Source organism: Orbilia oligospora, assembly GCF_000225545.1.
Source record: "Orbilia oligospora ATCC 24927 unplaced genomic scaffold scaffold00004, whole genome shotgun sequence".
NCBI lineage: Eukaryota > Fungi > Ascomycota > Orbiliomycetes > Orbiliales > Orbiliaceae > Orbilia > Orbilia oligospora.
In genome coordinates, this window is record NW_011645561.1 from 880,881 (window position 1) to 906,069 (window position 25,189).

Consider the following 25,189-nt stretch of genomic DNA (forward strand, 5'->3'; position numbering starts at 1 on the left):
ATATGCGCTCGAAAAACAAATGACAAGGAATCGAAGGTCAAACTTCATGGATTTCTGCATCTTGAATTTATGCCTTTTGGGATAATATATTGGATAGAAGTAAGATTTTGATATGGATATTAAAGGAAAATCCTACCTGGCAATGTAATGCAATGTATGCTTCGTGGCCGAGCATACATGCTGAACGAAAAAAAAAAAAAAAAGGACACGACGATATGGCTAAATTCAGAAGTATCTAAGGTTAGGCAAATGGGTTCTGATGATTGCTTACTGCCGGTTCTTATATTTTGAAGCCCGCGGCCCGGGGATACATATTGATGTCAACGTCGTCTTCTGAAGTTCGTAGAGACTTAGAGGTTTGTACTATTTGACCTACTTCGGGCGGTAGATTGGAGTCCCTGGGTCCTCGGGGCTGTAGACGTCTATACATTATGTGGGTCCACTCTAGAATCCTGCATATCAGAAGCCCTGTATACAGATATTTACGTACGTAGACGAGATCTCGAGGGGCCATGCATGCCTCGGGCTTACAACCCAGAGCCAGTTATTATTATATTCACCGAGTATTCAAGATTTTGTCTTCGACTTATTGAACTATCGGGTATATGGTATACGGTAAATCCTATTACCCTCCGTCCAAAACATAAACAGATACCAATCGATATATATCGTAATCTAAATTTCTAGATTTCGAAATTCTAAATTAATTCAGAAGTTTTAATTTTGAGTAGCAAGCTTATCGAAACTGCGAGTTAGTATATAGATAAGACTGTACATTCTGACATACATATATTCCTAATTAAGTACATACATGACTAAAAACTCTTACTACAACCTCTAATCTATACCCATCAATTCATCAGCTGCCAGTTGTAAATTTCAAGATATGCCTTGAAGGGGGGGGCCTAAGGGGGGTGGAGGAATGCTGCTTATCCATTATCCCAGGGATTGTATCTAAACTGACAATTGATTAACAAAATCAATCGAACAATATGCTATCGGGGGGTTCGCGGTTATGTGTCATATTGACTGTGCCACATCTTACTTCCTTTTTTTCTTCTAAGAGTACTTTGAAATATAAGTCTTTTGGATGCATGTACACGTCGACTTCATCATGAATTTTTCGGGGAGGGGGGGGGGGGCTGTTTTTTGCCAGACCTACCCCGGATTTTTTTATGGATAGAACAAATATGTAGGAGAAATTGGATACCATCCTGACACCTCCCTCCTGCCCCCCATGGGAATCTAAGAACCTTTGTGGCTAGGATTTGATTGGAATTCATTTCAATTTTTTCACCCAAATTTTTTGGTTAAAACGTATTCTTATATTCGCATTGTTTTCGCGTATTTAACCGACATGGAAGTCCCTAGATAGCTTTCGACGTAACTCAGCAAATTTAATTTTAAGCTGGAATTAAGACGACGTAGGATCAAAAGTTCCTAATTTTTTGAATGTTATTCCTAAATAATCCTCAAGGCCGGTACTTAATTATCGAATCTTATGGTGCCACATCGATATTGGTACGTACGTATGTGTGCCAGCGTATGTGTAATGTGTAAGCTTTTTTGAAAGATTCTTTTTTTTGTTTTATGCGTCGGGCCTCACAAAATCCAACAGATGGTTTTGTACAACGAATACAATATAGTATATTAATATAACCGTCTGGTCGATTCCTTAAGAAAATATGTTATATAGTTACTAGATAGGTGTATTTAGTTTGATTTTGGGTTTGAAATAAATTAGGGATAAGTAGTATTTTTATAGAATGAAATAGAGATATATCTCTCTTGCTACTTTGACATGCGTCTCTGAGTTGTGGTTAAATGAGATCGCTGTTGGTGATAGTTCTATTGTTTGGCGGTACATTACTTGTCGTTTGATTTGATTGTACAATTGTTGCAGCAGGGTGATTTCGAAATTCATTCGCAAGTCCACGTGGCAATGTAGCACAAGATCTTAATTCTTAAATTGGTATATCTTTTTTTTTCTCGAGTTAACATTGGCTATGGGGGTTTAAAAGAATACCCAAAAACCTTTACAACGGCAGTGATTGATGCTGACGAAGATAGTTATCGTAAATATGAAGGCTCACCTAGGTTATCTTGTATAACTATTAATTATAAACTAAGCCGAATGTTAGTATATCTGCTGTAATGGATGTTTAAGTTTGAGGGAATATATCTACTGAGATACGCGCCCATTACTAGTTACTCTGCAGCTGAATGTTTCTTCCATGCAAATATTCGGATTGGCGTATTTTAGGACAAGTATTCTAGTTAGATGTGCTAACCATTCATTCCTTACAGCTTTATTAAGTCGACTGACACTTAGCGCTGCTAGACTTTTTTTCAAAAAAGTAGAGTGTAAAATATACACTAACAAAGTGGGAATATCTATCTATCTATCTATTTATACACGTTCATCTAGTTATACTCTCGGGTAAGATATAACATTATCTTTATGCGGTAGCAGTACAGCTACCAAGTCTCTGTACGACACCCGCGCAACGGTCGCAAGCCTCTACCTCACTCCTGGACGTATACATCCAGCATCTTGGACACTTCTGGCCATTTGCTGGTACGGCGATCACTGTTCCTTCCTCTTGTAAGAGGGTAAACGGTTTGGAGTATGACCATGCTCCTTCATCTAGATTTGTGGGTTGTGAGGTTGAAACGTGAACTTTTGAGCAGAGGAGGATGGCGGTAAGTTCTGATTCTGTTGAGATGGTTTTTATATTAGTATTCTTCTTCTTCTCATCTATCTATCTATATATATTGTGTTTTAATGGAGGGGGGAGGGGTCTATTAACTTACCAATTTCATTCAAGAATTTCTGTGCTTCACCGCCCTCAGGAACGACGAGGATGATATCCGCTTCCAAGTTCGCTCTTAGACTCTTCGCGTTTCTTGCATCCTCAACCACGAGATTAACGGCTTCTACGCAACTATCAAAGGATTGGAATTTCCTTCCTAATTCCTTTGCAGCTTCGCTTGACCACTCTGCTGGGGGTTCGACCCATTGACTCTTCACAGGTTGGTCCATATTCTGTGTAATAGCCGGGGTAGAGTGGCTCCAGATCTCCTCGGTTAGGAGGGGAACGATTGGAGATAGAATGTTGAGGTAATGCTTGAGGATGTAGAAGAGTGTTGTTTGTGCGGATGCACGAGAGATGCCGTCGTCAACGTAGAGTCTGTCTTTTAGGATGTTGAGGTAGAATGCTGATAGGAATACTTTGTTGAAGACGTTGGTTGAGTGGAAGACTTTATGGGTTGTTGTTAGTAAGTCTTTTGGGTGGTTTGGCTCAGGGGGTTATGGGATATGGTTTAAGATAACTTACTTTTGCTAAAGGCGAAAGTGTCATACTCTGCCTTAGACGACTGGTTTAGCTCTGCAAGTCGATATAGAGCGTATTGATCGATCTTGAGAAGTTCATTGTATGGTACTTCTTTTCCATCCCAGTCCCCGAGGTTTCCGAGTAAGAATCTACCTGTCATCCTATATTTCCTCAGGGCCTCCTGTGCAAATCTCAAGACTTTTTCGCCGATGGTTCCGTCCGCTGTAAAGTCCGTCATAGCAACCCAAAGTCTCAAAGTATCTATATCAGGGCTTTGTTCCTTCTTGGCCGGTTGTGATGACTCCGCTACGACTTTTGGCTTCTTTTCCGCCTTCTGTTTCTTTGCCTTCTCAGGTTTCTGTGCAACTTTTGCCATCTGGCCGGCTCGTTGCCAATACGACCCGTCAATGATTTCTTGGGGACTGATGATATTCCCCAAAGACTTTGACATCTTCTTTCCCTTCTCGTCGAGAACAAACCCATGTGTGACAACTTTCTCATAAGGCGCCTTCCCTGTGCTCGCTACGCAAGTAAGAAGCGAAGATTGAAACCATCCACGATGTTGATCCGATCCCTCGAGGTAGATGTCCACCAGTGCACGACCTTCCCGCTCTCCGAGTTTTTCGCGAATAAGAGTCCAACTAGTTCCACTGTCAAACCAGACGTCCATAGTCTCCGTTCCACGTTTGTACTTCTTGTCACGGTATTGAGGGGCTACCCATTCCTCAGAATCCGGGTCAGACCACCATGCATCTGTACCTTTCTTCTCAATGACGGAGATGATGTGTTCAACGCTTTCTTCGGTTAGGAGAGCATCACCGCTTTCAACTTCATACAAAGCGGGGATTGGAACGCCCCATGTTCTCTGCCGGGAAATACACCATTCGTCACGTCCTGATACGTAGGCGTGAAGACGATGCTGGCCGGCTTCGGGAACAAACTGTATTTTTTCAATTTCGGAAATAGCAGACTCTTTGATCATTTCTACACCGGCGAACCATTGTGGGGTTGCACGTTGGATGATTGGGAGTTTTGTACGCCAATCGTAGGGGTATTTGTGTAGAAATTTAGGCTGGCAGCCGAGGAGGACGTTGTGGTCCGAGAGGAGAGAAATAATTTTGTCTTGTCCTGCGGAGAGGACGGGGAGTCCAGTTAGGTCATAGGTGGGCAAAGCATCCGAAGTATAGTTTCCAGAGTCGTCAACTGGGGAGAATGGCTGGATGTTGTGTTTCTGACAAGTGAGATAGTCTTCCATGCCATGGCCCGGCGCGCAGTGGACGAGACCTGTGCCAGTGTCTGAAGTAACATAGTCTGCTGCGAGGACTGGATGCGGAGAAGCGGTTGAGGGGAAGAGAGGATGGTTGTAAGTTACATCCAAAAGAGCCTTTCCAGGGATATCTTTGACAATAACTTCAAGTTCTTCATCCATGAGCTTTTGCAGATGTTCGACCCGTTCCTCACCTGCCAAAAGCTGCCCATGCTTCGAAGAATTCACTACGACGTATTTTAGATCTGGATTGATTAAGATGGCAAGATTTCCTGGGATGGACCATGGAGTAGTAGTCCAGATAGCTGCACTGATAGTTTTGTCGACGTTGGGGAGTGAGGAAAGGTAAGAGCCTAGGTTTGCAAGTGGGAACTTGACAGTAGCCGCTTTGCTATTATGGGCCTCATTATACTCGAGCTCAGCTTCAGCAAGAGCAGTTCTTGAACTAGGCGACCAATATACGGGTTTGAAGTGTCTGTAGATGAGGCCTAGGATATTACCGTCAGTACATGGATAATTTTTGACTTTATTATGTATCTTACCTTTCTTAGTCATTTCTTTAAACACACGAAGCTGTCGAACTTCATATTCCAAGTCTACCAGCAAACCAATTAGTAAATAACAGTACGATATAAACTAGTAGGGAGCGAAAGAACATACCCATTGTCCGATAGGCATTTTCCCAGTCGCCGATGACACCCCAGCTTCTGAATCCAGCTTTCTGCGTTTCAACCGTTTCTGCAGCAAGCTTTCGGGCCAGTCCACGTATTTCAGTGGCATGGAGATCTTTATTTTTTTCTATAGCCTCTGCGGGTGACATCATAGAAACGTTTTCAGTTGTGCCACGGATATTTTGCAGAGCTTTAAGCTCGATAGGAAGTCCATGACAATCCCATCCTGGAATATATGATACCCTTTTGCCCAATTTGATGTTGTATCGGACAATGATATCCTTCAGGATTTTGTTCATGGCATGACCTGAATTGCACGGTTATTAGGTATTAATTTAGATCGTATTCCTAATGAAGTAATACAAAACATGACCCCTAACCTGTATGTAGAGCCCCATTTGCAAATGGCGGGCCATCGTGAAATACGAATGTTTTATCACTTGGTAGATTCTCCCACTAGAGGGTGCAATATATCCATCTCAAGATTAGTTTCATCCAAAAGAATATACTAGATACCTATGTACCAATTATGCAAGAAAAACTCGAGAACTGACCTGCCACTTGTATAAATCATCCGTACATTTCTCCAAAAGTTCTTTCGCAGAAGCTGGAGTCAGGCTACTTCTGATAGGAAATGTTGTAGTTGGTAACTTGAGGGTATCCTTCAGGTTAACCCTGGAATTCATAGTTGCCGAAGTCATGATGGATCTCTTCCCGTGCTTTGTGATTTGGAAAAGAGACCTCATCATCTCGAGCACCCGTGACCTTTATGCTTTCTCACGGGAGGACCTTGTAGTCATACATGTGAGTCAATTGGGGGTGTTGCCGGTTATGAGATGCGGTTGGCTACATGGAAGACCGGTTCCTGGTAAGCCTGGTTCTCTGGAGTCGTTACAGTGAAACTTGCAGTACTTGAAGTTCGGGTCCAGCTAATGACTAGGACCCCACATTGATGGATGGATGGGAAGGGAAACTAGGCAGCAGCGACGGCTCTCAAGCTTCTCATGCATGACATTCAGGACTTACTTTTTGCTCGGAACCGGCATATATGCATCTGCATCTGAGCTATATCAAATTCTCTTCTGTGGGATTTCTGGAACGGTGCGCGTGCGGCAGTCGCAGTAGCACAGCAGAGGTTTTGGTGGAAATTTCAGCTGGACAAACACCGCACTGCTGCGTTGAAATGGACAAACATCACAACACATTCGCTACCAGCTGCAGGCACATGGCACGAACAGACAGCACCCTCAATATGGTTGGTATAACAGACAAATGGGCAGGATCGGATTGGCTTTGACAATTGACGGCACACACACATCTCCTCGCATGAAAACCATTCGAGCTGGTTGGCCCCACGTGAGAGTTCGCTAATATCTGGTTATACATAGATATTCCCTAGGCCCTTCTTAGAACCCGAAGCCGGACGGATCGGAGGCGTTCCATCCCAGCAGGCTAAGCAAGAAAGCATGGGGGCCATAATACCACTCTGCTGTAAAGAGCACCGCGCGTCGAATCGAAATATTGCAAAGCAGACCAGCCAACCATCTGGACGGTTGGGATGCTGGATGGGCGTCAGGCAGCAGCAGGCAAAGCCCGTTAGTATATGTAGCTCTCGTCCCGCTGTTGTCCATGACATCTGGAGCTTGATTTAAGCTTAAAAGGACGGCATGTCATGGAAAGTTGGAAGCTCTCTCATGTTGTACTGGTTGTTTTATTAGTCCCCTGCACCTTTCCGGTCCCTTTTTAACGACAGCCTGGGAGGGAGGATTCATTCATTGCTATCGATTCAATTCAGTGCATTGCATTGGGACGCCTCAGCTCTACATCTTAAGTGTTACATACTTATCATAGTACGGCAGTACGGCAGCCACAGTGCAGTATTTGCTGTTATCGAAGAAACCAGGTCCGACTAATAACCGATCCAGCTAACCAAGGATAGTTACTATCAAAGAAGGTTATACGCCAATGCTGCAATAAACCACTCGGTCGGTCGTCCGTTCGGTTCATTTTCCTTCTGCCTCGCGCAACCGCTTTGATGGGTTTGATTATCTTTCGGAGGGAAGTTGAGGGAAAAGACCAAAGACAAAAGTCTGGGCACGTGCGTTGTTGCCTCCAACAGAAAGGAGTCCGGACGGAAAATGGATGAATTGGGCAGGCGGAATTCTCCTCCCTGATGTTCCCCAGTTACTTAGCATTCTGGGCTTGACCGCTGGCTTGCTGGCTTGCTTGATTTCTTGTCTTTTGTCTTGTCTTGTCTTGTCTTGCCCTGCCTTGCTTTGCTCACTGTATACATAGTAGAGCGTTGGAACAGGACTGGACATGGACGGATCCGACGGGCACTGCACTGGAACGAACTGAGCCGAACTGCACTGGACTGGACTGGATTGGACTGGGCTGGAATTGAACTGGAATTGGTCTGGGACTGGGCTGGGAATTGGTTCGGTCTGGTAAAGAGGGGAATAACTGCTTAGTTAGGTTGAATGATAATACAGACATTCTTCCTCGTCAATATACCCATACCAGACGATACTATCCTGTCCTATCCTATCCTATCCCATCCTATCCTACCCTATACTTCTACTTACGCCATCTCGTAGAACCGCCATCTCGTCGTCTTGCAAGCTTGTGGGCGGGGTCTCGTGGGGGTCTCGTAGCACGCACACCGAAAGCAAAGCCGTTTTCCCCCCCTTCCGCTCGAACTATCGAACCTATCGCTTGCTTCTTCGGTCATTATTCGGTACAGTGCGGTGCATGCAGTGTATCACGGTGGTCGTCTTTACTAAGAATAAGTACTCACTTACTTAAGTACTTACTTACTTTAAAGATTATTTTTTTCCCCTTCTTGTAGAGGTCCTTTCAAGTGCAAAAGAGAAAAAAAGAAAAGAAAAGAAGAAGAAGAAGAAGAAGGAAAGAGAGAAGATAGAAAGAAAAAGAAGGAAGAAAGGTATACATCCATTCGTTTTTTTTTTTAAACAATATCGAATCGAATGAACAAACGATGCACACGCACCGCATGGACGCAGCAGCAGCAGCAGTAACCATACACATACTCTCGATAGTTATAGTCGATCCTGCTCTCGAAACAGCTATTCGTTATTCTAACGTCAAATAGTTAGAATTCCAAAGCAAAAGGTTCCGGCGTTCCGAGTATCTTAATCTTGTTGTATCACATCTTTTTGCTCGAGCAGGGGTTGGCTTCTACCTACACCAGCCCCAGGGCAGGTTCTGTCCTTATCTCACGCGACGTCACGGATCCCGACTTCTTTGCCCATGTTCTATAATCGCTTAAAGATATTCCGACCGACTGTGTAAGAGCGACGGCGACTCTCTATTCTTTTCAACTTTAAACACGGCTGGGTGTCTCTTTTTTTTCGTCCGGAGTTTGATCGATATCCTTCTTTCCTTCTCGTGTGGTACAGTGGAGTCCAGTCGACAAAGCTGCTGCTCGTAGCGCACATGCAGCAGCAGCATTTCAAAATTCAGCCCGGCGGACGGCAATAATCCACACCAATCACTCGAACCACTGCATCCCACCTGCAGACCTTTTTTTTTTCTTGGTTACGAGATTGGACAGTTGTCTTCCTCATTGGGCCGTTGGAAACTTGGGAACCCCATCAAATTTTCCAATATTGGGAGATTCAGGTCCACGGAATTGTGATACGACGATAATTTTAGGCCCTTTCGTCTGTTCGCGATCGGTTTTCCGCTTATAGCTGTAAATCCTTGCCTCGAGTCACAGTTTTCTGCTTGGATCAAGTCCCTGTTCGAGCTTTAGGCTCGTCCTTGATACCATATGAGCTCAATGCTAGACCGCTCGGTGTAAGTTACCCCGTCTTTTGGCCCTCGCTTCCGCCCGGATACCCCGAGAGACATCTCGATATAAAAACATAGTTCCTAAGCGCTGTATTCTTTTTAGATCCATATCTTCAGGTCGATCGCGAAATGATAACTCGTTAGACAATGGAGCGAGGAAGAACAGTTCGGCAGGTAGTTCTCTATCTGTCGCCTCCAAGGCAGCCAACGGTATAGGTCACCGGAGGGCGCCGACCAATGGATCAAACCTCTTCCGCCGGCGACATATCGATGTCATCGTTCGAAACATCCTCATAGCCTTAAGGAAACCTAAACCTTCGGAAATCCATCTAGTATATCATCTTATCAGCCAATTAAATGCGATATTACAGCTCCAACGCCGTTATATGACCGTTTCAGAGTCGACATTTCTGGACGAAATTGTGACAGTACCAACCCTATTGAAGATTATCGATACGATTACAAAGGAGGACTTTGTTGGTTGGCAGATTGCAAGCCATACGGACCATGGCTTGCTTTGCCGTGAGCTCCAGCTTAGGACAATTATTTGTGGATTGAGGCTCTTGAGACTTCATGGCCTGAAAACCCTTGACGGGGAGTTACTAGATAACCTGACAAAGAAGTTGCCATCTGCCGCGGACCCGAACAGGAGGAAGGATGTCGATGCGGCTGGTGAGGTCGATGTGTATAACTGGAACATCGGTAGGTCAAAAGCATGAATTATGCCTCTTATTTCCCCCGGATGCCATACTCATTTTCAACACATAGATTTCTTGCTTGTTTATATCCGGAATTTCCTTTCGAGCCTTCCCGAAAGTCGGACAGCGAATGCTGCCATCGTCAGCAAGATCATAACAAGCGCCTCAGGCCTAGCGGACGACCAAGCCGAAGTCATTCCTTTGAAGATTCTCAGTAAATCAAGAGAATTGTTAAGCCAACCAGACATCTCAGACTCATCTCAGACAAATTGGCATAAGATATATATAGATTTGGACGACCTCAGCTGGAGCTTGGTAGAATGGCACAAACGAGCCAAACTTTCGCAGGATATAGTACCCGATGCACAGGAACACAACTTGCACCTGATACAAGAGATCGAGGAGCTTGTAGTGGAGCAGCTCGAGTTAGTAATGGATAGACAACTGTCACTCCTCGAACAAGCGGAAAGCGAAGATACAGATGCCCCGGAAGGCAAAGATCCAGAAACCGTCAAGAAATGCTCCGATGACGCTCAACATCTTGCATATTCATCTCTCGACCTCCTCCAGCAACTGGTAATAGGAGCTCTAGGAGATGGCTCATTAAAACGAGCCCGCGAGATTTCGATGCATGTTGTAAAGTCGACGACCAAGAGCAGTCTCCGGTGCAAAGCTTTCGACATCCTCTCCATATTAATGCAAAAGGGCGTTCTTTCTTTGATCCAACTTGATGCAGAGCTTAAAGGCTGGGACGTGGACAGCAGCTTCTATTTAATGGTTTTGGAACAACGGGATAGATCACAGTCTGCCATGTTGACCAAGCGAAGACTTGACGAGCAAAGCGAGGTACAAACGGACCAGAGCATATTCAAACTTCCTGACAAAGAGCTCGATAATCCATATCAAGAACCTGAGCCGGAATCTGCATCACAGGTTGCTACCTTGAGCTTTAGGTCGCGGCCGAACGTATCAGTCCCCCTGCTTGCCGACTTGGATGAGTGGCGGACCTTCCTATCTGAGATTGAGTTGGAGCTAGAGTGTGAAGGCAGAAAAGGTACCGTCCACGGGAACTACTCAACCATGGATATAGAGGAAGCCGTTTTAGCTAATGCGAAATGGTTCTAGATGGTAAACCTTCGGATGATCTTGGAATCATGACATGTGGCTGCGTGATGTCGGAGAAATTTGCCCGATTCGAGTTGCAACGCAGTATTGTGAGTAACCTCATCCCTGTTCGATTCATCCTCTCAATTGTGGGATCCGGACCACATGCTTACCGTAGCTTCTGCATTAGTGCCCTCGCTGCCATAGAGTGACGGAATGGAAACACCCTGACGACAAGCTAAGACGCATAGCAAAGGTTGTTGCTGGCAAGCGAATGGAAATGGGGGTTGTCCTTAACACGAATCACCGATTTAGTGTTGTGATATCCTCGCCGGGTGGACCGGATGAGTTTGAAGATGGAGCTTCGAGTGAGATCGGAGGATCCACTGCCCCGTCAGAAATTGAGGAGGCTATGACAGTAGGAGCGGGGGCGGGTGGATTCCCCAAGGAGGTTTCTTGGGATAGTCCCTCTATCAAATACACGCCATCCATTTTTAAAACCCTATTTGGTGATGTTCGACCACGGACTGCTCAGCGTAATTCTGGAAAGTACGTTTTTGATACGCCCCTTCTAATCTACCGTTCAACTAACCGATATTGCAGCGATTCCGACGGGTCTAGAAGTACATCGCGAAACGCCTCTATCACTGATACTGCAAGTGAAGAGAACCTGGCTGTCCCGGCGCTGCTCTCAGGATCGCTTCCAACCCGTTCAATGGGTGGCCGTATGGGCCCCAACACGATGTCCCCGTTGGTGCCTGTATCGACAACGAAGCAAATCATCGGGATGGGGGCGGGGGTAATGCAACGAAGACCAAGCGGTTCTGACCGATTCTCCGACCGATCTGGCCCGCCTTCCGCGAACGGTGGAGCATACACCGAGCCTACACCTAGATCACCCGGCAGGCCCTTAGGAAGTAATACTCCATACATACCCAGAAAATTCCAAAGGCCGGCTCCGCTAAATACAGATGTATCGTCAGGTGGTATTTACGGCTCATATCCACGATCTGGGACCTTTCCCACATCGCCCATAGGCGCTCCCTTAACGCAAACCTCGTCTGTAAGCTCGAGACACCGAACACCAAGCCTTCCGGTTGACACTTCGAGGGTGAAACCGATGGGTTCTGTGCGGATGCATTCGCCAAGTACTGCTCATCCGGAAGCCGAAGATGAGGCTGGTCCATCAGATTACCATGCTCCGAGGAATAATGATAGGATCGCCAACTGGATCGATCGAAACCAAGAAGTCCCACAAGAGAACACAGTAATCCGGCCACCTTTGAGTCAACAGGAGGAGCGTAGACACAACAAATTCATTAAGAACTTCCCATTCTATAAAGGTAAACCGTCCTACCCATCGATAATTGTGAAGGGAGGCTAACACTCCAGAAGCCGAATACGTTCACCACATTCCAACCGGGGGTCGGCTACGTTTTGCAGATATTGTGGCCACGGCGATTTCCCCCAGTTGTACGAAGTTCGTTCTTCTAGAACGGAAGAAGTTCAAAGTATTTTCGATACTATCAAGCGAGAGGACACCTGAATTGCTCTGTGCTGGGAAATGCACCGGGGAGTATGGTCCGTTTTCAAACCAATACGGTCTTGTCTCCGCCGAAGACCGAGTCATGAGCAAGGTTTGACTATCTGTGAAGGTTCTCTAGTTACATAGCGAGCAGCAATGCTAATATTGTGTTCTCTAGCAAAAACGATTCGAATATCTTTTCGCGGCTTGTAGCGACCAATTACTTGCCATTGCTGGGACAAATGGCACGCTGAAAGTTCATGATTTGAGGGAAGACGGTCGGACAGTCTACACTTATATATCCGAATCATCTGATATTAAGTGCATGGTGAGCATAGCGGTTTCCCATGGCATTCTGGAAGAAACGTCACTAATACAAACTAGGCGATGTCCGGGGACGGCTCTACGATTGCACTTGGAGTAGTCAATATGGAACATGGTAAAAATCAAACCATGATTGTTCTCCACCACCTTGACACAGCGCCAGAAACTGGAAACGGCGGAGTAGGTTTAACAAAGATTATTGTCCCATACACGGACACAACGGGAACGCTCTCCTTCTCCGACGATGGCGTTTACCTCGCTTGCAGTACCCTCCGAGAACCTCGATTCTTAGTTTATGATCTCGCTGCCCAACCTCCAAAGCTTGTTATGAAATCATCTCGAAAGCTCGATATTTCGCATGATGCTGAGGGAATTACATCCGTTAAATTCTTTCCGGGGAACCGACTCATGTGCGTTACTAGTGTTGCTACTGGTGCTATTCCCATTGTGGTGGATAATTGCATTGGCCTCCTGGATTCGGCAGGCCGTCAGGAACCTGTCCGCCTTGTTACCAGACTCAACTCCGTGGGAGATAAAGTACACGGGTGTTGCACATCCCCAACTGGAGAATCTCTCGCGGCGGTCGACCGTTCCGGCAACGTATTGATTCTATATTTCCCCTTGGGGCTATTGAATGATGAAGGAAGAAGACCGAGGTGTCTGAAGGTGGCGAAGGTGCAGGGTGCGATCAAGATGACAGAAGCGGCGTCAATGTCGTTTTCCCCGGACGGGTATCGACTGATTATTGTGGATCGAAAAGGCGATATCACAATAATTGACTTTGCGGAGCTGGATGATGGAAAGCTCAGTAAGACTACTGCTTGGGAGTAGTACTTCGAACCACTCTGGATTTTACGACTATATATTTCCCTTTCGACTATTATTAACTTGGAGCCTTTATGACGATTTGCATGTTTTGCAATGATCTGACAAAATTCGTTCATTTCAGAAAAAAGTATCCTTTTGACCCTCCTTGACTCCACGCCTTCTATTGCCATTTTCTTCCGGCCTGTTTACGCTTTATTTAATATGATACCACCATTCATGACTTGTTTTTTCTCGGAACCTGAGCGCTTTTAAAAAAATTAGTTTTAACTGCTCTTCCCCCCAAAATATTTTGTTCTTGTTTAAAATTATAAACTAGCAAATGTTACATGTTACAACGACACCCTTTCCCCTCCAAGTCCATCCTTTTCAGTTGCAAAATATTATTGTCATGCACTTACGATCCGCGGATCTGTTCATATAATATCTTTCTTCCCCTCCCCTCTTTTCACCATTTCTTCTTTAAATTTTTCCTTTTTTATTATTTATTTTACTTACCAAAGCTTGGTTAGATCCTCTGGAGGTGGTTTCTATCTGCTTAATCGGTCTTTGGAATTCGAAAATCTTGTCAATAAAAAACAATAGTATATACCTCCAATCCTATTATGGTTGTAAAAAATAGAGTTAAATAATTGAATCCTCCTGTATTCATGGCATCATAACTTAAACTTCATTCAATAGTCTCGGAAATCGTAAATTCATATTCTCCTGCAGTTCTTGAGGCTGTCTACTCTTTGGAACTACTCTGCTGAACGCTTCATTTAGGCAAATTGTCGATTCGCCTCTCGACTCTGGGTGTGTAGTCTAGTGGTTATGATTTTTCCTTTACAACTTCTGAAGTTGAAATTCGGAAAGGGTCCTCAGTTCGATCCTGAGCACGCTCAATTTCTTTTTGCTCTTTGAGAAAGCTTCTTTTTCCTTTTGCTGGTTGGGAGTGTCGGTTACCGTTTTGGTGGAGTTTGCTTGGCGTAGGATAATCGAAAGGGTTTTGGGTTTTCTTTGGGTGCAGTATGTTGGGTGGCTTCGATCGAGTTAGATATCACTTTTTATATTTAGAATTTGTAAAGAATTAAAGGTTCCACTTTAAGGATGTTGGTTTTGTAGATTTGCGGGGGTAGTTAGTTTAATGATGAATGGTTTTAGGCGGCTTAGCTTCAACGGTTAAAGGGCTTTGTAGATATGCATATGTGGACTAGTACCGAGTTCGAAGGTGTCTACAATGCGGTTTAGAGGTCTTACTACATATACATACTGACTTCTGTGATAAGTTTTAAGAATAAGCATATACGTACTTAGTTAAAAGGAAACTACTTTTGTGAAACTTCGGAGAACAGAGCAACAGCTAAACTATTCAAAGTATTCTACAGAATATTACGAAACTCCCATCCAACACCAATTCCACAGTATAATATATAATACAGATCGATTGATTGATTCCCCCCTTTCGTGGTAGATATAAACCGTGCATGACATCAATATACTTCGATTAATCCTTTGCCTTCTTCTTTTCCCGCTCGATCTTTCTCCTCTTACCCTCTAGCCTCTCCTTCTCGTCCTGCTTTTTCTTGTTTCCGTATTCCATTCTTTCATACAACTTTCTCTTCTTCTTTGTCATCATCATCTTTTGTCTCTCTACTTCACCCTCTCGTTGTTTCTTTTCCTTGTCTAGCTTCTTCTTAGCCTCTGATTTCTTAGACTTCTTGTCTTCCTTGTAAGCGACCCCCTTGGCTTCGGCCTCCAATTCGCGTTGATGTTGTAGTTGTTTTGACACTTCGTCGTCTTCGGACTCTGCATCAGATTCTTGTAGTGCTACTCCACCATTCTCCTCGTCGTCGTCTTCTTCTTCCTCTTCACTATCATCCTCGCCCTCACCGGCAAGCTCAGTGTTCATACCGCCCCACTCTTCACCTTCACTGCCCTCGGCCTCAACGCCATTCTTCTCACCTTCTTCCAGCATCTTGACATCTTCCTCCTCTTCTTCCTCTTCTTCTTCACTTTCACCATCGTCTTCCACTGGCACTGTAGGATCGTACTCTCCTTCGTTCACCTTGACCCATGGACTCAGATGTGGTGGCAATTCTGCACCCTGTGCATACGAATCAGGTCTTAAGACCCTTCCGGCATTCACACAATCCCAGATATACTGAGGTTGCACATACAACCGGCCCAAAACCTTGCCCCTTCCGGCGTTCACACCTTCTTCTGCTTCGGTTCCGGCGGGCATAGGCGGCAATCCAACCTGGGGAGGTCGGTCGACAACTTGAAGTGTGATACTTGGGTCTCGGTCGTCTTTCGTGAAGGATCCTTCACCAAGCACTGCGTCCCAACCGATTCTCTTACACCCGAAAGATCTCAACAAGAATTCCAGCGGTTCTCTCGGTGCTTCACGGGACAGGTATACCGTCCATTCCGAGAACATGTTGGAGGTCTTCCCTTCTCCTCCAAGATCTTCCGTAGGCTGCTCTAAGACATCGGTCGTAGCACCATCCTTGGAAGGTATGGCTGTGAACTTATCAAGTCCCTCATTGATCTTCTCCCCTTCTTCGGTTGCTGGAACGACAGCGTTCTCTTCATCTTGTTCTTCGCCCTTCTCTTCGATTTCCTTGATTTTATCTCCCAAGGTTTCCAACTGCTTACTCACATCCTTCCTAACCACAAGATCCCCATTGGTTCCGTTCTCCAACTCCCCAACCTTCTTACTCTCCAAGCTAAACGCCCTCAAACCAGCGCCCATTTCATCCATCTTCTTATCAAACTTTGGTGGATACACCAATCCTTCCAAGGTATACAACCTAAACAGCACAAACCCCAACAAAGTCGTATAAAAGTCCAAGAACGTAAGCATGATCCTAAAATCCACATCTCGCGGTACGCTTTGTGCGAATTTATAAGGAACAAGCCAAAGTACATCCTGTCCTTGAATACTAGCCTGGTAATAAATACCCTTGATCGATAAAAACGACTTTTTCAACGCATGTTTCCGGATAATATAGTGCTGGAATTCATTCGCTAGTTTGGCGCAGGTTTCTATTGTCTTTGATGGGATATCTCTGTTCGATGGGAGATTGGCGAAGAGGAAGACGGTGGAAAGCGCATCGTCAAGATCACGGATTGCGTCCGTAAAGGCTGGGTAGCGCTCTTTGATGATGTGATCGAGTTTTATACGGGGCTTGTGAAGATCTTCGAGACGTTTGGCATCGGAGAAGTTGCCACGGCCGAGGGCTTTGGTCAGTTTTTTGCTGAAGGTCTTGTGCTCGCGGAATTTTTGGAGGACAGGCTCGTGGAGGAGGTATTGAATGTCCTTGGTCTAGTTTTTATTTAATATCCATTAGCCGGGTCTCATTTTGAGAATCATATATTAGGGTATGGAAAGTTTTTATATACGTAGTAAAAGGTTACTGGGGCGGTAGAACCCTTGTTGGCTTTCTTCTTGTTACGAGGCTCTCGTGGGTAGATTCCTGCAGATGAAGTCAATTTGTATTAGAAAAACTCGTCGCAAAGAGTCAATTGATCCAAATTATGGATGTAGGTATGCATACCCTTGAAGATACAAAGTCTTCTAAAATCTGGTAAGGATATTTGGAGCTTGCGAACAGCCTGTGTCCTGGTGATGAAGTTTCTGGCATTTCCGGCCACGCCTAAATACGATCAAATGATAGAAGTGTCAGAACCAAAGCCATAATATTATTAAAGACTCTATGAGAAATGATGTACCCTTCTTTTTAATTTTACCCATTGTGCTGGTTCTGCGATGTTGAGAGATATGTAAGATCGGTAAGGTTGATGTTGGAGCTTGTGGAGTGGGAAGAAGTTTCGCGACCAGAAATTTTTCGCAAAGCTTAAAAGCGAAAAAAAAAAAGTTTCGACCTGCGGCTCTGTGGAACCATCGCAACACAAAAATTGCAACACGATGGGTTAGCTATAGTTCCGACCAACAGGCTAAGCCGTACAAGACTACCCCAGACTATATTTCTCCAGACGATTGCATTTCAAAATAGTTATTGTACACAGGTTAGTATAATCCATCGAAGGCCCATTAAGTTCTAATGAAAGGTCGCTAGCAAAGAAAAAAATGAACGAATCGTCTCCCAAACTCCACCTGACAGGTTGTTCGCAACAGAAAACGAAAGTAATGAAATAACCCTTCACAACCACACTGCCAAAACGGGGAGGAAAAGAGAACACCGCTTGCAAGGCGCCTGAGAAATGCTAAGATCCTATGCAAATGCAGAAACAAGACTTCATCATCAATCATACAGGAGGTCAGTAATAAGAAGGCCTCCGGTCGCCACCAGATCTAAATGCAAAAATGTCGGGGCCAAACGATGGTTAGTGTACTAAAAGAAATATATTCCGTCTACTTCTCTGTCAGCTCTCGGATCTGAGCCCTCAATCTCTCATTTTCATCCCTCAAAAATTTCACTTCTCCTCTCTCGCCCTTAATCAACCCTTCCAAAAACTCATCCTGCTGCTTAAATTTATTTTTCATCTCGGTCTTTAGAGCCCCCATTTCTTGGTTGAATGAAGTCTTCAAATCGGCGATCATATCGTGAATGCTCATCATCCCATTTTGTGTGCTGGTGGCGGACATAGCTAGTCCACTACTCCTCATATTTGGGGAACTGCCCCCAACATTGACACGTTTATGTGGTTTACGAACTTCCTCTGGCATCCAAATATCTTCTGGGACTGGTGACTTCTGCTTCCCCTTGCCCTTGGAGGCCAATCTAGGCGCATTTCGAGAGGTCTCCTCCCTAGTAGCTTCATAAGGATCATCTGCCGCCTTTCGTTTAGCACTACCACCTTTTGGTGACAACGTCGGAAGGTCAAGATACGGTGGGCCATCGATTTCCATATCTTCATCCTCAAATACGAGATCCGAGACGGGTGGGAAACTCCCTTCTTTCTTCTTTCGTTTCTTTTCTTCTTTCTCAGACTTCCTTCGCTCCTTTTCTTCCAGCTTAGCCCTTCTTCTCTCCGCCTTCGCATCTGCTTTGCTGCTTGTAGAGTTCTCCTTACCCTCCACACTTTCAGGAACACTAGCATCATTCTTAGACTTTTGATTAGGAAGGTGTGACGAAAACAAGGATAAGACTGGGTGTCCGTGTCCAGACTCTAGTTTAGCCCGAACCTTCCGGAAATCTTCAACCGCTTTGCTATCAGTCGAAGGAAGGGGAGGCCCTGTAGGTAGTGTAGAAGGGGGCGCAAAATCCCGACTCTTGGGAGGCTCTGGTCTTGCCTCGTCTTTCAAGGGTACAGCGGGCTTTAACTCATTGACTTCTTCTGCTTGTGGAGCTGGTTCCGGGGCTGGCCTCATTGGTGGCGGTGGCGGTGGTAGTTTCTGCTGTTTGAATTCCTGATCAAGCTCTCTTCTGACTTGTTCCTTTCTCGAGCCCTTTTGTTTCGGTAATTCCGTCATTGCTCGTTGAACGGATTTTACTTCCCCTGGAGCAACAACCTTCTTCCCAGGGGTTCTCGGCTTCGCGATGGCCAAGGTTGGGGACGAAACACTCGGTCTCAACAATCCCTCCTCATCTTGTCGGATCAATTTGTCAATCTTGTCGCCTTGCTCCTTGTCCGGGGAATGTTGAACAGATCGAATACTCAATCTTGCACTTCTCCTCCTAGGGGAATTCTTTAATGGCTCAGTCTTGACTGGTGAAAATATACTCATGTAATCCGTGGTGAACCCTTTTTGAAGATCCTCCCATGCGGGTTTCTGTTCCTCAAACGTTTCTTCAACATCTTCCCATGAGTCTTCCTTCTCGGCTCCGGGTGGAGCTTTCGGGAGAGGCTTGTTTGGGTTGGGAGGAACCCGAGTCACGGGCGATGAAGGAGGAAATTCGATTGGCGCCGCTGGCTTTTCTGCAGCAACGATGGGTTCTTCCTCTTTCGCTGTTGGCAGAGTCTGCTTAAATTTTGATTGGAGTGGCGCGCGGCTAGCAGGAAGGGGTACCGAACCGTTGGCCCTGCGAGTGGGCATACTAGAAGGGGTAGATTCAATAGTGGTAGCAGGTAATTTGACATCCCCTAGCTTCCACCTAACTTCGCGGACCCTGTTTTCCCGTTCCACTTGGATTTCGTGTAACCGATTTCCATCTTGGTCATAGATGTAGCACCACCCGTGAAAAGTTCCAATAGCAGCTAACCATTTGGTGCCTTTCTTCCCATCTTCAGACCTGATGGCAAGGCATGTAGCTGGTGCCCCGATTTTGAAACTGCTAACAACGGTCTTCTTCTCGAAATCGAGAATTATGCATTTCCCATCTTCACCAACTGATACAGCTCTGGCTTGAGGGCATGGGATAAACTCTGCAGCTGTCAGTCCCTTTCCGCCCATCATCGCATCATGCAAATGGCCAAATGCATGGATATGTTGTCCAGTTTTTGCAGTCTTTGCGTAATCGTACGCAGCTAAAACACCATCGGCGAATGAGATTAAAAAGATGTTCTTCTTCGTAGGATGAAAAGACGCTAGGATGGCTTTCTGGTTCGAGGCCTGCGGCTTCAGATGGTAGGTCGTTCTAAGACTCAGGTTGTCCAAATGAAGAGTTGGTGGGTCCTTAGATGCAGAGAGCACAAGAGCTGAATCAAAGGATGTTGCAAACGTGGTGACTGGTGAGGGATGCGGTTTGAGGATCTCCGAGAATTTATCATCACGAATATTGTATGTTTGAATAGCATTTCGGAGTATAATATTCAAAAAGAGGTTTTTGCCATCGGCAGCATACTCGAGCAGGCGAGTGGACTAGAAGGAATATTAGCCATTGGTGCTATATATTTGTGCAAAGATGTACTGCTAACATCAGTTCCTCTGAGTCTGTAGGAATTCGGCTGTCCTTGTTCGATCCTATGTAAAACGACAACCAGAGATCCAGCCACAGCGAGGACGTTCCCTAATAATGATATCATATCAGTGGATGTCGTTCCATCTTTTCGATCCGGGGTCGATACGTACCATCCTTAGCCAGCCTAGCAGCGACAATGCCTTCGGTCCCGGATTTAAACACCGTGTCATACTTGGTGTTTATGCCGTCCCAGACATCGACTTCCGTGGATGTTGTGATGATAACTTTCCAGGTCGGTTCAACATCCTGAGCTGGCAGCTGTGACCTGCTACTGCTTCTGTTCTTGAGCCGTAGTGACATCGTGGGCGATGCTGAAGAGTCCGGCGCTCAATCGGTGCGAGTATCGTATGTTATTTCATCAATGTCGTTGGCAAGGCTTCGAGGAGACGATAGATTGATTCGGAAAGAAAAGGATAGCTGGGTGGTTACTGGTGTTGACGCCTGTTGGCGACGATAGTCTAATCTGCGACAGCAACAACACGCGACGACGGTAAACAACCCGACATCATGTGTTGCCAAGACTGTTTGTCCACTGACTTATCTTCTTTTCCGGACACAATTCCGCCAGCCAAAAATTCAATATCCAACGTCGGCCGCAACACATTCGCCCCGCCAGCTCTCTTCAGTGCAATTCTCCTCGACGATAGCTGTCGGAAGGTCACCCGACGGCCTCATCCGGCATCCTTTCCCCGACATAATACAAACAATCCGACACGATGTCGACAGCTGCGCTTCAATCGTCGGCTTTCGTCTGCCGCTCTTGCAGCCGGCACCTTCGTCCATGCTTGCCTTCCTCGGCCACCCGTGCCTTTAGCACCACATCCTCAACAGATGGACCATCGTCATCCAGCCCGTACAGTCCCTACTACGTCGACATTCCTTTCCCACCCCAAAGATACGCCCCTTGGAAACCCCGGGCGAAGGGTACTCGTCCTGAGCCAAGGAAGGTGTTTCGCAATGAGAAAGACAACAAGAAGATATCCTTAAACTACCTCGCTCTCGTCTCGAAAGAGCCCACCGTGTTCTCCAACCCCGGCGAGACTGCTCCGGCAAAGGAAAAGGCTTATATCAACTGGAAACAAAAGATGGCTGATTCCCGCCGTCGTAATATCCGTGATGGTCTTCTTCAACTCCATTCAGAGAAAACTCGTCGAGATGAACAAATTGCACAACGGTCTACGCAAAAACAGGCTCTTCGTGCTAAACTTCTCGCCGAGGAAGACAGCGAGGCAGTAAAGCTTACTACACCGACTATCATATCTGCACTGCAGAAAAGGCATACTTTAACAGACCCAGGTCGTGAAGAACGCCTTGCCGAAAAGCGTGAACGGTACATGAAGCTTGAAGCAGAAAAGCGAGTTGGGCGACTTGAGGAACTCCACGAGCTGTATATTCGTGCCCACGAATTTATCTTCACTGAAGCACAGCTTGATGAACTTATCAACAAAGAATTCTCGCTCATCAGTCAGGCCGAGATGGTTCACATGCAGCCTCCAGACTCCAACCAGGTTGTTGCCAGGCAAGCTAAGACAGATACGGAGGGCCAAGGCTTCTTCCTGAAGGACGAATTGGTTTTCAATGCCTTCACCGATGCATTGACCGGTGGTTCCAAGAGAGGTGATCTCAGCAAGAAAACTGCGGAAGAAGTACTATCAGAATATGCGCCAAATATGGCATATACCGGCTTTGGATACGGAGAGAAAAAGCCAACTCAGCCGACAACAAAGTCAACTTCCGACCTCTTCAATATCTTATAAAACCGGGGTTAGGCGGGGGTTATTCGAGGTCGAGGTGTGTACATATAGTTTCTCAGATATATCACAACGGCAGTCCGTGGCAGTCTCGTAACCAGATTTTGTCCGTGGAGTTACATGTAAATATTTAGGTACTGGGTTGTTAAACGAATACTACCTCTAAGATTCGTTGCTATAATTAATTTAACAAAGGTGCGCCTTTTAGTTAACACGTCTTGACCCTATCTAACCATGTGCTGCGACTACTATCCTTCCATCCCTTGCTAGCGTTATTGCTCTATCGTCTGGACTATCGGGTTAAAATACTCCACGTTTTCATTACGTTCGATTTATAATTAGTTCACGTTCAAACCTTCTAACCCTTCCAAAGCCGCCTCCTCGTCTACCTTCTTTAAAACCTTTTCCATTCTCGAAAGCCCTAGCTCCAATTCCTCTCTAGGTGTCGAGAAACTGAATCTATACCACCCATGTTCTTCTCCAAAAAACATCTCAGCACTTCCAACATAAACACCTCCGTCTATCATTTTTTCCCATAGAATCTTATCCCGCTTCTGTGCCCCTTCGGGTTGGCCGGGAATATTAGTCTTCCCACCAGGAATCTTCCCATCATCACCCTTCGGTAACTTGATCTTCGCCAAATACCGCCTCAGGTCGGTCCAAATGAAGAAACCAGCGTTGGATCCTGCTACATAGGGGATACTATGCTTCTCGAACCAGTCAACAAGAATTTGGTAGTGTTCTCCCAGCTTCTTTTGGTTTTCAATTACAAACTGGTCGAGGAACTCATGATCGTTAAGGATCGTTCTCCAGGCTATATCTGGTAGAGAACTCGGCCATTGGAAAAGTCCGACTGCTACGACAGCTGCCAAGAAAATTTGGTCGTTCCATGGAGAAATTAGGCATCCCATGCGAAGCCCGTTCGCACAGAAGTCCTTAGACATTCCGTAGACAACATGAACCAGATGTGGTGAAATAACCTCCCTAAGACCGGGAACTGCGAATGCGGACGTGAATGGAGTGGCGCTGGTATTCGAAGGCGTGGAGTAGATCGAAAGGGCATAAATCTCATCAGAGATGAAGTGTATTTGATGGGAGTTGCAGAATTTGGCGTATTCCTTAATGACTTCGGGGGTCTAGATAACCTAATCAGTGCTCCATCCAGAGTTAATTGCAATTGAGCGACTTACATAGCATTTCCCGAGAGGATTATGCGGGCTAAAAGTACGTCAGTATTCCCTATATGTAAATTTCTGAGGGTTCGAGAGTCAACATACTTGCAGAGAATAATTCCTCGAACCTTAACACCATTGTTTCTTTGAACTTGCAGCTCTTTTTCATAATATTTGATCGCCTCGGGTCCCATCGGATCCACATCCTTCAAGCTCACCGGCACCAGCTTTAGCTTGCTCCTCCCATACAGGTCATGTGCAAACCCAGTGTATATCGGTCGTCCAATCAGTATAGCATCGCCCTCATCAGCTATAGTATGAAAAAGTAGATCCAAAACGCCGCTCACACCGATTGCAGTGTACACGTGCTCAGGCTTTACTTCAAAGGTCGGAGAGAATTTGCGGTTGTAGAGGGAAGCAAGGGCTTCCCGCAGGATAGGGGAGCCACCAGGGCCCGCGCCGTAAGTTAAGTCATACGACGTAACTTTAATCTAATATTTTAAAAAAAAAACCAATTATATTTCAGGTTCTCCTCGTAATTAATAAAAAAGCTGTTGTTTCGGGTTTTTACCTTATCTGCGTAGTAGTCTACGAGTTCTTTATGCATAAGACTGTTTTCTGCGACTCCCAGCGAAATACTACATTCCAATTGTTGTATTAGCATGGAAAACTTTGATATTCTCTAATTAAAGTGACAAGCATTGTTGTTCTCATTGAGATAACTTACATTCCATTTGGATTCTTTTCTTTGTTATACATGTTCTGGAAGACCTGATTTCCCAATTGACAAGCTTAGTTAGCTCGTTGAGGAGCTTCCACGATATATGAGTAGAATCCCCATTGCATCTGAAGACATACCTTCATGAGGCCAGCCATCGCGCCAAAGGCGTCAGCGCTTTCAAGGGCTCGCTTGGACAGTGATTCCTGCATGGTTGAACCCATCTTGTCGTCTTCTGGAAGTAGTTGCATTGTGAAAGAAAACCAAAGCTGTTTGTCGGATTCTGTCGATATTTAAAACAAACAGAGCCAATTAGGTACAACGGTAAGGTTAATCGGCTCCGAAGATAACCTCAAAGGCTAGTGTAGTGGGTATCAGATCCGACAAAGCTCCAGACAGTCTAGTCCCTTTGAATTGGCTTTCGATTATGTAAACCCCTGTTGAGTCATAAATTCCTATGCACGTCTTATGAGTCTATCTCAATCTTTCTCGTAACACGAGGGGCAAAGTGGTATATTTTATACGGTTCGGCGCATTGCCACTAGGTCGACCCGCTGCGACGACAAGGGCCCTATTTGTGCTCCGAGACCGAAGCTAAGCACCTTGATCCCAGTTCCAAAAAAGCCAAAAACCGGGGTAATAATCGGGCGAGAGAAGGGCTGCACCTGGCTTACCAATTCACGTTCATTTTACCCGAAAGTACCCGCTGACTGTCGAGCTCTTTGTCGTAAAGCCAAAAACTACGTAACGGGTTGAACTACTAGCAAATAATACAAAGAATAGTGACATAGGTTATGTCCTAGGCACCGATGTATACTAGCTTCCTCGGCTGGAGGAATGCTTGTCTGGTACGGCATTCATCCAGCTGGTTAGTCCTTGGGTCATGCAATCGAGCTTAAAAGTTTAAGTTCGGGAGACTAGGTGACCTAAATGAACCATTTATATCCGTCTGACAGTTTAGTGACCCGCGCAAGCCCAATCGGCCCATTATCCAGCCCGGCGGCTGGGATCGAAATTTACTTCGCCTTAGAACGAGTGGAACATGACTAATAAGACAGCTTATCGCTCGGTTTAACGGCCCCGGATTTCGGCTCCATACGAAGACTCGAATCAGTCAAGTCTCCAGATCCTTATCGTT

General features: G+C 45.5%; 7 protein-coding genes across 7 annotated transcripts; 2 read left to right on the plus strand and 5 right to left on the minus strand.

The window, feature by feature from the left end:
- Positions 1-2,459: 2,459 nt before the first annotated feature.
- Positions 2,460-5,974, minus strand: AOL_s00004g258 (uncharacterized protein; the record flags this gene model as incomplete). The annotated part of the gene is made up of 7 exons (XM_011118908.1): positions 2,460-2,716; positions 2,815-3,261; positions 3,339-5,090; positions 5,145-5,198; positions 5,263-5,580; positions 5,654-5,729; positions 5,828-5,974. The coding sequence occupies 7 exons, from the start codon at positions 5,972-5,974 to the stop codon at positions 2,460-2,462; spliced, it is 3,051 nt and encodes a 1,016-aa protein (XP_011117210.1).
- A 1,344-nt stretch (positions 5,975-7,318) lies between these two features.
- AOL_s00004g259 (uncharacterized protein) lies at positions 7,319-7,879 on the minus strand (the record flags this gene model as incomplete). The annotated part of the gene is made up of 2 exons (XM_011118909.1): positions 7,319-7,717; positions 7,859-7,879. The coding sequence occupies 2 exons, from the start codon at positions 7,877-7,879 to the stop codon at positions 7,319-7,321; spliced, it is 420 nt and encodes a 139-aa protein (XP_011117211.1).
- Positions 7,880-9,472: 1,593 nt separating this feature from the next.
- Positions 9,473-13,568, plus strand: AOL_s00004g260 (uncharacterized protein; the record flags this gene model as incomplete). Its single annotated transcript, XM_011118910.1, has 8 exons — positions 9,473-9,788; positions 9,855-10,838; positions 10,910-10,998; positions 11,079-11,437; positions 11,492-12,231; positions 12,284-12,525; positions 12,592-12,741; positions 12,798-13,568. 8 exons carry the CDS (start codon positions 9,473-9,475, stop codon positions 13,566-13,568), a joined length of 3,651 nt encoding a protein of 1,216 aa, XP_011117212.1.
- A 1,480-nt stretch (positions 13,569-15,048) lies between these two features.
- Positions 15,049-17,298, minus strand: AOL_s00004g261 (uncharacterized protein; the record flags this gene model as incomplete). Its single annotated transcript, XM_011118911.1, has 4 exons — positions 15,049-16,869; positions 16,947-17,020; positions 17,102-17,200; positions 17,277-17,298. 4 exons carry the CDS (start codon positions 17,296-17,298, stop codon positions 15,049-15,051), a joined length of 2,016 nt encoding a protein of 671 aa, XP_011117213.1.
- Positions 17,299-17,919: 621 nt separating this feature from the next.
- AOL_s00004g262 (uncharacterized protein) lies at positions 17,920-20,710 on the minus strand (the record flags this gene model as incomplete). Its single annotated transcript, XM_011118912.1, has 3 exons — positions 17,920-20,310; positions 20,367-20,458; positions 20,521-20,710. The coding sequence occupies 3 exons, from the start codon at positions 20,708-20,710 to the stop codon at positions 17,920-17,922; spliced, it is 2,673 nt and encodes an 890-aa protein (XP_011117214.1).
- Positions 20,711-21,126: 416 nt separating this feature from the next.
- Positions 21,127-22,167, plus strand: AOL_s00004g263 (uncharacterized protein; the record flags this gene model as incomplete). Its single annotated transcript, XM_011118913.1, has 1 exon — positions 21,127-22,167. The coding sequence occupies one exon, from the start codon at positions 21,127-21,129 to the stop codon at positions 22,165-22,167; it is 1,041 nt and encodes a 346-aa protein (XP_011117215.1).
- A 332-nt stretch (positions 22,168-22,499) lies between these two features.
- Positions 22,500-24,302, minus strand: AOL_s00004g264 (uncharacterized protein; the record flags this gene model as incomplete). Its single annotated transcript, XM_011118914.1, has 6 exons — positions 22,500-23,297; positions 23,352-23,379; positions 23,439-23,824; positions 23,905-23,971; positions 24,061-24,104; positions 24,192-24,302. The coding sequence occupies 6 exons, from the start codon at positions 24,300-24,302 to the stop codon at positions 22,500-22,502; spliced, it is 1,434 nt and encodes a 477-aa protein (XP_011117216.1).
- Between the last annotated feature and the right edge of the window lie 887 nt (positions 24,303-25,189).